At 41.0% G+C, this 10,291-nt stretch overlaps 1 protein-coding gene across 1 annotated transcript; it reads left to right on the plus strand.

Moving 5' to 3' along the window:
* The first annotated feature begins 1,399 nt into the window (after positions 1-1,399).
* vsnl1b (visinin-like 1b) lies at positions 1,400-7,403 on the plus strand. Its single transcript, XM_030719571.1, has 4 exons — positions 1,400-1,703; positions 3,398-3,564; positions 3,742-3,957; positions 5,522-7,403. The coding sequence occupies exons 2-4, from the start codon at positions 3,403-3,405 to the stop codon at positions 5,717-5,719; spliced, it is 576 nt and encodes a 191-aa protein (XP_030575431.1). The 5' UTR covers positions 1,400-1,703; positions 3,398-3,402; the 3' UTR covers positions 5,720-7,403.
* Positions 7,404-10,291: the final 2,888 nt, after the last annotated feature.

A 10,291-nucleotide genomic window follows, 5' to 3' on the forward strand; every position in this document is an offset into this window, starting at 1 on the left:
CTGCTAAGTAAAGACAGATTTGCTCTGGAACATGCACCATGTGTATCTCCTGAAATGATTAAAAAAAAAGATTATGTCACAGACTGTTGAGATCAGGTAAGTAGGATCTAGATATTAAAGTTGACTAATTACGCTAATTTCCAACTCCATGTTTTTATTCTTGGGCTCTGCTAGAGTAGCTTTGCATTACTCACAATTCAGAATAACCCTTCTTTGGCCTGGTACACCCACTGTCTGAAACCAGCCAGAGTCTCTCCCTTTAAGGCAGCTTTCACCTGACAGAAGGTTTGTACAGCAGTGGGGCTGCATGCCTGAAACTACATCTCCTGTCTTTTACATGATATGGATTCAAAAATAGAAAAAGGTGCATGAATAAATCTGAAGCCTGAGCCTCTGATTCATGAGGATTATTTGAACATACAGTGACCTCATTATTTAAAACTTTGGCCGCATTCATGGGCAACTGATGTGTGTGTGTGTGTGTGTGTGTGTGTGTGTGTGTGTGTGTGTGTGTGTGTGTGTGTGTGTGTGTGTGCGCATAATCCCCCGCAACTTTAAAAGCAAGAAATTAAATGCCAAATCTAGACTTTTTAATCACCATGGAGACGTGAAAGGTTAGATTCACACTGGCTTGCTTACATGGATGAAAAAATCCCCCATGGACGCCTTAAGAGACGGGTCCATTTTTCACAGACAGAGGCCTGTGAGAGCTCTGGGGTCACTTAAGACTTAAATCCAGTGTTATTGTGGACAAGATAGTGCATGTGTTAGCTCTTTCCATACATAACAGCATGTGTGCACTGTTTGCAGACAAATTTAACATTATTTTGTGAAAAAAACAACAACAACAAAAAACTTTTATTTGGGCTGAGAATTTACCATCATTTCCCATCAGGATTTTGTCTTCCAAATGTTAGGGGGAGGCTTTAAAACTAAACTAAATGTGACCTTGGGGTACACATTTGAAGATGGCCAAGGGACACAGCTGGACAGCTTTGGCAGTAGGTAAGTAAGGTAAAATCTTGTGTTTGGATCAACTTGAAGGGCTTTGGACAACAAAAGTCCAAATATTTATAACATGCAAAATTTTTAGACTTTAATTTGGGTTGTGGCCAAAATTTGGAAGGCGGTTGGGGTAACAGGTTTTCTACAACATGGCCACTACTCTGCATACACTCCAGATTTGTAACGAAATGCATTTACTCTTCTTAAAGTGAAAAATTTTCACAGTTGGATTTATTAAATCCAGTTGCCAGTTAGTCGCAATAAATAATAGGCGCATCTAACAATCTTGCGCACGGAGACATCCAACATGTTAATTTCCTGATGATGAAATTTCAAGCTGACCATCCTCATCACGATGAAGATCCGGTTATAACGTGACAGGATCAGGCTGAACCCAAACCGAGCAGCAGTAGCTACAGCGAACTTATGATCAGGCTGTGATGCACACGGGTGACGCCGCGCTCCTGTAGTCGCATAACCAAAGACTGGCGTGGGATCGGTCTCTGCTGCGCCTCATCTGGAATAACGTCGGGAAAATCCAGAAATTTCATTAGCGGGTGATTTTTTTTTTTCTAAAAGAGGGCGAGCCTTGTTGAGAATAATCCCTTTTGGGCAAACGTTTTCATCGGCAGGAGGTTTTCTGTACTTTGCAGAAGCCAGAGCAGATTTATTCCGATAGAGAATCGCCAAATAATAAGGTAAGAAGTGCGTGCACTTTTAGCTCTCTGGCATGTCTTAGATCTATTTCAGATTATATATGCAGCAGTGGTTTATACGCATTATGTTTCATATTTTCCTTCTGTATGAATGAATGGGGATTGAGGAGAGGGCTGCCTCTCTGGCACCTGCGCATCCCTTAAAAATAAAGCCTCTGCGTTTTAACTGGAAACAGCCAGAAAAACAAAAATAATACAGAGAGCGATGATTTGGAGAATTTACAAAATGTCACCAAGATTTCTGCACTTAAAGGGCTTTTAAAAAAAACCCCCTCCACAGTGTGGCTCTGCGGTGGCACCGAGGGGGCTGTGTTGTGTTTTAAAAATAGCTGTTTGGTTCTTGCATTTTGACATGTTTGCTGCCCCGATGCGCACGGAAAGATGTCATTAGGAGCAGGATGAGAGGGGATCTAATCTGAAAATACTCTCACTGCGTCGTTTCCATCGGAATGCAGCAGCGTCTCCCTCTCTGCTCTCACAGGAGGCGGTTAGCTTTAATAGCATTAACTCAGATGTCATTGCCCAAAGCGTGAAATAAAATAGCATCCGATGGCCTGTGTTCGGCAGAACGACTCATTCATACCTGTGGCCTGTGCGCTATGTGGCTGATATTTCTATTAAACGCCGCAGTTTGCATCGCGCCGAGCCGTTTCTCTCAGCTCAACGCTCCGTGAAATAGTTTTGTCATGTTCCTGCAAAATGTTGCTCCTCAAGGTCATTCGCTGTAGCTTATTTTAGAGATAATACCCAACATCTGTTACTGTAATTACCAATCGCGCTCGCCAGGCTCGGTTCTATGACACGCAGGGGATGGACATTAAAAGCTGTGGTTTGCAGTGATTTTGGCTGCAGCACACGTTTCTGCCGTTTGTTGTGGAAGGCCCAAGCCAATGCAGTGCTGTCTGTGGTGGAACTGTCCAGCCTGCTGTCATGCTGCAGAGATGTGGACCATATGTTGGTCTCAAGTTGTGGACACTCCCACAATGGCCTGTGTTTGAATTACAAATAATATTCTGGTCTCTCATTTGTTAAATTATGTAATGGAAATTGACGCATCCTTAGCCACTTATGTCATTCGCCACATGATGAGTAAATAATTAATGAATGTGGAGCTTCTGGTGGACTGCCCTGGCGTTGTTCAAGTTGTTAAAGATTGCTGCTGGGGTGTTCAGTGGGGATAACAAACTAACCCAGTGGTGTGTGGATTTCCCACAGCTGCTTTAAACACTGCATTATATACAGACCACTCAGTTATATTTTGTATTGATGCATATCACACCGGGCCTGCTGTGTGCTCCTGCACGCTGCCCTTACTCATGTCTGTGGATTTACTGCAGCAGCCTTTCTTTTACAAGCAAGCACAGCCTTTGTTGTCATTGTCAGGTTATAGGACAGTGTTTGCAGTGGAAACTTGATAGCAGCGATCGAACATTTGATGAACTGGATCTGCTCTGATGGTGTTGATCCAGGTCAGTGCTACCCGGGCCACTGACTGGCACAAACAGGCTGAGGGGACAGAAATAGAACATGAGCACCGGGGCAATATTTGCTGCCATCCCAGAAGAAAAAGAACAGATTTTACACTCTGTACTGAATTTTTTGAAGTGGAAATTTGAAAGATATTTTTCAAGCTGAAGCATAGGCAAATGCATTATTCACGTGTTCTTGCACCACAGGAAATATGGGAAAGCAGAACAGCAAGCTGACTCCTGAGGTGATGGAGGATCTGGTGAAGAACACAGAATTTAATGAACATGAGCTGAAGCAGTGGTACAAAGGCTTCTTGAAGGACTGCCCCAGTGGCAGGCTGAATCTGGAGGAGTTCCAGCAGCTTTATGTGAAGGTTTGTGTACACCAGCTCCCTCTCTTCTTTATCCGCTGCCTCTTTCACATCTGTTAGAGTTATTTGTTGTGTAAACTTTAATCATACAGCAGTCAGCAGTTATTTTCCCTTTTCAAAAGCTGCACTAATGCTGTCACAAGAAAGCGCTGGTTGATCTCTTTTTTTTTTTTCTTGCAGTTCTTTCCCTATGGTGATGCGTCAAAATTTGCACAACACGCATTCAGAACCTTTGACAAAAATGGAGATGGGACCATTGACTTCCGAGAGTTCATCTGTGCTCTGTCCATCACATCCCGCGGCAGCTTTGAGCAGAAACTTAACTGGGCCTTCAACATGTATGACCTGGATGGTGATGGCAAAATCACCAGAGTGGAGATGCTGGAGATAATCGAGGTGAGGGATTATAGAGTCATTAAGCCTTTGCTCATCAGGGGACTGGCTCTTTTTTTTTTTTTGGTGCTGTTATCAGTCTCCTGCACACCTGCAGTGCCTTGAGTACAGACACAGTTTCCTAATGACAAAACTGCAGTTGTATTGAATTACATCTTTCTATTTCTGGAAAAGCCCCGCCAGAAAGATCTGTGTTCAGATATGTTCTTATAGACTGAAAGTTTTTAACGCTATTAATGAAGATGTTTTTCACATAATTGAATTCTCAGTGTTTAGGTAGGTTTCATTATGTCTGGCATTTTGCTCTGCTGTGATTAAGAGCGTCCAAAGAAGACAGAAAGCAGACTAGCTGAAAAGGCTTCAAAACACGCCTATCAAACTATTTTTATTTATTTCTTTTTACCATGAACTTTCCTCACAGTTTATAAGTGAAAAAGTGTGACTCTCACTGAAATAAGACTTACAGCTTTGGAATAAATCACCTCGAAGCAAAGAGTGGCGCAAAGAGAATACTCTGATTCCAGCTTTTTAAATGTGTGAATTTGCTGTTTTTTGTTTTTTTTTTTCAGTAATTTTGACATTTGGAAGTTTGAGCACTCTGATAGTGTCACTTTTAAGCCTTTATTGTCATCGTACATTACAAATGCTTAGTTGCTTAAAAAGCACTTGAAAAGAATAAAAACATTTGAAAATAAATAAATGAATAAATGGGGCTTTAAAAATAACAAAAGCATTAAGAGGAGGCACACAAATTCATGCATTTAGAACATGACTGAGCTTGAATGGATCCCACTCACTGCAGAATAGCTATTGCACTCAAAAAGGAATATTATAATATGTTTAAAGGAGCCACTATGCAGGGTCCACAACTGACCCATCTAGCTGTTATACAACCATTTTCAGTGCTTAGAGCATCATCAGTTGATTAACAGACATGGCTCATAGCTTCTACTCTACTGTATTTAGAATTCAAATATTTTACTATGTATTCTTTATACTGTTTTATGTAAAGCTTTTTGCTTGTTAGTTTGTAAGTGGCTCAATAGTGAAGCGGTTAACACAGTCACCTAACACGCAAATGATCTCTGGTTTGAGACCAGGTGGAGACAGAGCCCTGGGAGTGTTGCATCAGGAAGGGCATCTGGCATATAAAAGTACACAAAATCAAACATGCAGCTCCACCTGCTGTGGTGACTCCTTGTGGATAACGGAGCAGCCAAAAGAAGATTTGGATTTACTTATTTTGCAGATAAATTGCATTATTATAGAGCTACCCAGGAAGTATTAACATCATGAAGAGCTGCAATGATCCACTAATATAATGTATGTGATTATGAGTGCCATTCAATATGTATTTGGTTATACAACTTGTGCACTATTTGAGTGGAATTATAACTTTTACTTAAATAAAAAAGTCCAAATAATTTTTTCCCACATTGAAAAACAATCAACTCAAATTATGTTTACACACTTGTGCAATACCACATTTGTAATATTGTAATGATCTTTTATTAATGCATAATAAACCACAGTTCCCAGCTAACTTCTTGCTGCACCTCACCCACAGGCTATCTACAAAATGGTGGGCACAGTGATCATGATGAAAATGAATGAGGACGGTTTGACACCAGAGCAGAGGGTGGACAAGATCTTCAGTAAAATGGATAAAAACAACGACGACCAGATCTCGCTGGAGGAGTTCAAAGAGGCGGCAAAGAGCGATCCGTCCATCGTGCTCCTGTTGCAGTGTGACATGCAGAAGTGAGCCGTCGCTGCGCCCTCCTTTTCCTGTCTGTATCCACACACTCTGGACAGCAGCACACGTTTTAATGTCTCATTAGGTTCTCTGCCATTTCCACAGGAAAAAAAAACCAACAAAAAAACACTGCTTGGACTATTTTTCAATGGACTCGCTTCTTGTGGTTGTATGCATGAGAATGTCAAATGCTGAATAATTTTGAATATAGCTATAAGATATCATGCATTTCTATTTGACAACATGCCAATGTGATTTGTGCACAGTAACCCTATACATTCCCATTCAACCTTAGCTTGTATATCAGTGGAGCACTGCATTAAATTATGTTTCTGCAGTATTTAGGATCCCCAGTGTTCACTGCTGCAACTACTGTACGCTTTACATAATAGCAACTAAATAATAATTCCTATGATAATTGTAACTGTCTCTACTGTACAGACTTGTTGAGCTCTTGGAGAGTAGAGAGGCTCCTGTCTGTTCCAGATGTTTTCACACGTTGGAACCAAGAAGAGTAGGTTCTTTGCATGCATATATTATGTGTCAAAAAAAACTAATAATCTCTTACCTTTTTCATCTTTAGGTGGTTATAAAAGAGAAACCCTCATACTAAATTCATTTAGTATTGTTGCATGGGATGTACAGTATGTGACTCATTAGATCATTAGTTCACCTCCTTTAATGTGGGAGCATGTTTCCTTCCATTTGATACACGTGTATGTGTGACACACTGAAAGATTTTCGGGTTGTTCCGAGGAAGAGCTTTCATGCAAACTATGCTTTGCTTGAGTGACTTACAGGATGAGCAGAAACATATTTCTGGAACATGCGACCCTTAATGTTATATCGTACTGCTGCCGCTTAATCTAGAGATAAGGCCAAACTTACAGCTGTCATTAGGCACAGTACACATGCATAATTCCCCACAGTGATCCAAGATTGGCTTCCTTATTTTTTAAGGCGTCATCGTTTACTCATGTTAACTTTCACTTAACTAAACTTTACTCAGTACATATCAACTTGTTTACAGAAATGAAGAGCACTGCAAAATTAATAGTCTCGGCTTTTGACCTTATTGCTGGGAGCTCACTCTTAAAGCTAGGGCCCTCATCGGAGGGGCTCCACTTCCAATGCAGCAAAGAGAGGGACAAAAGCCTTATACACATGTTTACTGAACACACTGCATTCCTTCGTATAAAACATTTTTGTAAGGAGAAACTTTTTATTGAAAGGTCTCATCTTCTAATGTATTCTGTTCGCTGCAGTCATTAAAGATGCAGGATAAAGCTTTTGAAAAAGCATTTTAGAGTAAGACTGCAACGGGTCGGTGTGGGTTGAAACCACTGCAGAAATTCTCTTTCGACAGTTTTGCTTCCCCATTTCCCCATTTATAGGCTATGCAAGCAAGGACTGAGTGTCTGCTTGTAGTCCACTTACAGTAGTGGAAGGTGCAGAAGCTTTTCATTGTTCTGTCTCAAACCAAGCATCACATTATCAGTGTCTATATAATTTATTATAAATTTCATGCCAGTCACCGTGTCAGATTCTTTGTCTAGTAAATGTTTATATCAAATATGAAAAATCATAATACAAGTGACTGTATTCTTTTATACATGTGGCATGTGTTGCACCCCAAAATAATTCTGTAGTGATTAAAACAAATAAACCATGAACAGGCTTTTTTCAAAAGGCACGGGCTGCCAGGTGCACTTAATGGACACAAAAGAAATGATGACCGCTCTGAACACGTTGCTCTGTATGGATGGCTAAGTGAGTGAATGGATGGACAGCCCCGTGTATAAGAAACATATGATCCACACAAAACGTGCTCAGAATTCTAGTTTTATTGTAACAATGGTTTCTGTTGTTCACAAAAATGACCATGAACAGCTGCTGGAACAGAATCAACACTTTTAACAAAGAGAGCAGCAACAGTGAAAAGACATATCTAATAAGAGCACTAATATTGTGGCAATATTTACATTGACAAACTGAGTCAAGACCTGGGCCGATTGATCAAAATACTTGAGGTATCACATTAATGAGGTAGACTTAAATAATATTTTTTACAAAAGACTAAAAAGTGCTCCCCCCTGGAGCAAAACACCACCCAGCAGAGAATTTTGTGAGTTACTGGCTTAGTATGGGTATTATTAACATTGTTGACAAATACCAAAATGTGATTATTCCGTAGTTTGTATGGCCCCCATGTGCTTGTATGTGTGTTTGACAATGTCGGGGCATGCTCCTAATGAGGCGATGGATGGTGTCCTGGGAGATCTCCTCCCACATCTGGACCAGGGCATCACTGAGCTCCTGAACAGTCTGAGGTGCAACCTGACAGCATCAGATGGACCCAAACATAATGTCCCAGAGGTGTTCTATTGGATTTAGGTCAGGCGAGTCAATGGTACCAAATCCTTCATCCTCCAGGAACCGCCTGCAAACTCTCACCACATGAGGCCAGGCATTGTTGTGCACCAGGAGGAACCCAGGACCTATTTCACCAGCATAGGGTCTGACAGTGGGTCTAAGGATTTCATCCTGATACCTAATGGCAGTCAGGGTGCTGTTGCCTAGCCTGTACAGGTCTATGCATCCCTCCATGGATATGCCTCCCCAGACCATCAGTGACCCACCACTAAACCAGTCATGCTGAACAATGTTACAGGCGTTCTCCATGGCTTCTCCGGACCCTTTTATGTCTGTCACATGTGCCCAGAGTGAACACAGCATAGCCAAGCAATCAGCTGGATAATGCTTAGTCTCGAATGCGTGTTTGTATAATTAAGAATCATTTAATTCCTCGCTTCTAGCATGCATAACATACCATACTCCAATCAGGGCCCACCCTGACTGGGATATGGTACCCAATCAGGGTACCATCAGGGCCCAATATCCAAAGGATACCATCACAGTCTTCTTGAGGTGACTGTGATGGTAAGACTCTGGCGGCCCTTCTTGGTTAGAGATGTGTCAATGCAGGATCTTCATTATCTGTTGAAAACATTGCTGCTGGAACAGTGATCTTCATAGTGGTGGCTGATGAAATTGTCCAGGTTTCGCTTGCTTACACAGGCGTAGGAGTTACAGCAGACAGGAGAGGTACAACTTGATTTTATGGGGGAAATTGTTGGCAAAGACCACTGGCTAAGGCCTCTCTAATGTGACCCACTTATCAGCGCCTTCATCTCAAGTCCTGCAAACAATGCTGCCTGGGTAAAGTGAATTTTACCCCTTTTCCAGCTGATTAAAATAATGTTTATGGGATCACCAAAAAGACAAACGTCTTCTTCTGATTTCCATCATTCAAACCAAATGCTTTCTCCACAGTGCTGGCTTTCAAAAATAGTCTCAGCAAAATTTTTGTCAAAAGTCCTCTCTCCTCTGGGAACAACTTCCTCTGTAAGTCTTCCTTGTGAAGTCTTTCAGTCAGTGGGATCAAAACATTTCTCTAATAAAGGATAGAATTGTTCAGAGGAGCCGGGATTCATCTCTCATGTATTTTTAGACTTCTTTGATGTTTAACCATTACAACTTAATGGTTTCTCTGCTGCTTGGACTTTCTTGGATCTTAAGATCTGTGTTTTGGATAAATGTTTTACCACAGTCATCACAGCCGAACGGTTTCTCCTGTGTGGACTCTTGTGTGAATCTACCTGTTCCTTCTTCTATCTAAAACATCGCTTATCAACTACACTGCCGTCACCTGCGATGTTGTGGATGCCCCCTCTGATGTGTGTTACTGCTTGCCACATGATGTAATTGAGGGCAATCTGAAAGAAGAGCAGAGACAGGATGCAACCCTGGCAGATACTGACGACAATTTTAAAGAAGATGGTGTGGCCTGATTCCATCTTTACGTGGCAGCTTGAGCACAGGCATCATCTCTTGAAGACTGGAATAAAAGCTGCTGGAACACTTTAAGAGAGCAGGATTCTGGACGATGCTGTATAATTTTTCATATTAATGACTAAAACTGTATATAAGTTAAAAATTAAAATGCAGGAAAAAAAAGACAAATCAAATCCAGTTATCCACCCATGCCATCAGCCAGTCAGTATTTCATTAAAACACAAACACTTAAAATTACACTCAGACATCTTACGTATCGAGCACAAAACATTAACATTGTACAGTATAGGACTTCTGACATACAACCTCCTGTGTTGTTTTAAAAACCTGCATCATTTTACATAAAATCTACAAGCTGAGAACTCAAAACCCATTACATGACAGGCACTGTCACATAGCAGACAAGAAAAGTGACATTTTAAAAACCAGAGCCCTCCACAAAATAATACTGACACACAACTATTTCTTCATCTATTGCTTGTAAAATGTGGTGTGATCACCATCTAAGTAACAATTATAGACAAACACAAGTAGGCTAAACTAATAAAGCAGCAACTGGTGTACTTTTCATACCTTCACTGAACACACTGAGGAATCACTCAAAGTGCAGGCTAGAAAAGCTACATGAGCTGGTTGGACACAGCTATAAAAATGACAGACTGCCCATAGACATGGCACTCCCTATACCAAAAAAAAAAAAAAAAAAAAAAAAAAAAAAACTTAGAA

The sequence above is a fragment of the Archocentrus centrarchus genome, chromosome 22 (genome assembly GCF_007364275.1).
Source record: "Archocentrus centrarchus isolate MPI-CPG fArcCen1 chromosome 22, fArcCen1, whole genome shotgun sequence".
NCBI classification, from domain to species: domain Eukaryota; kingdom Metazoa; phylum Chordata; class Actinopteri; order Cichliformes; family Cichlidae; genus Archocentrus; species Archocentrus centrarchus.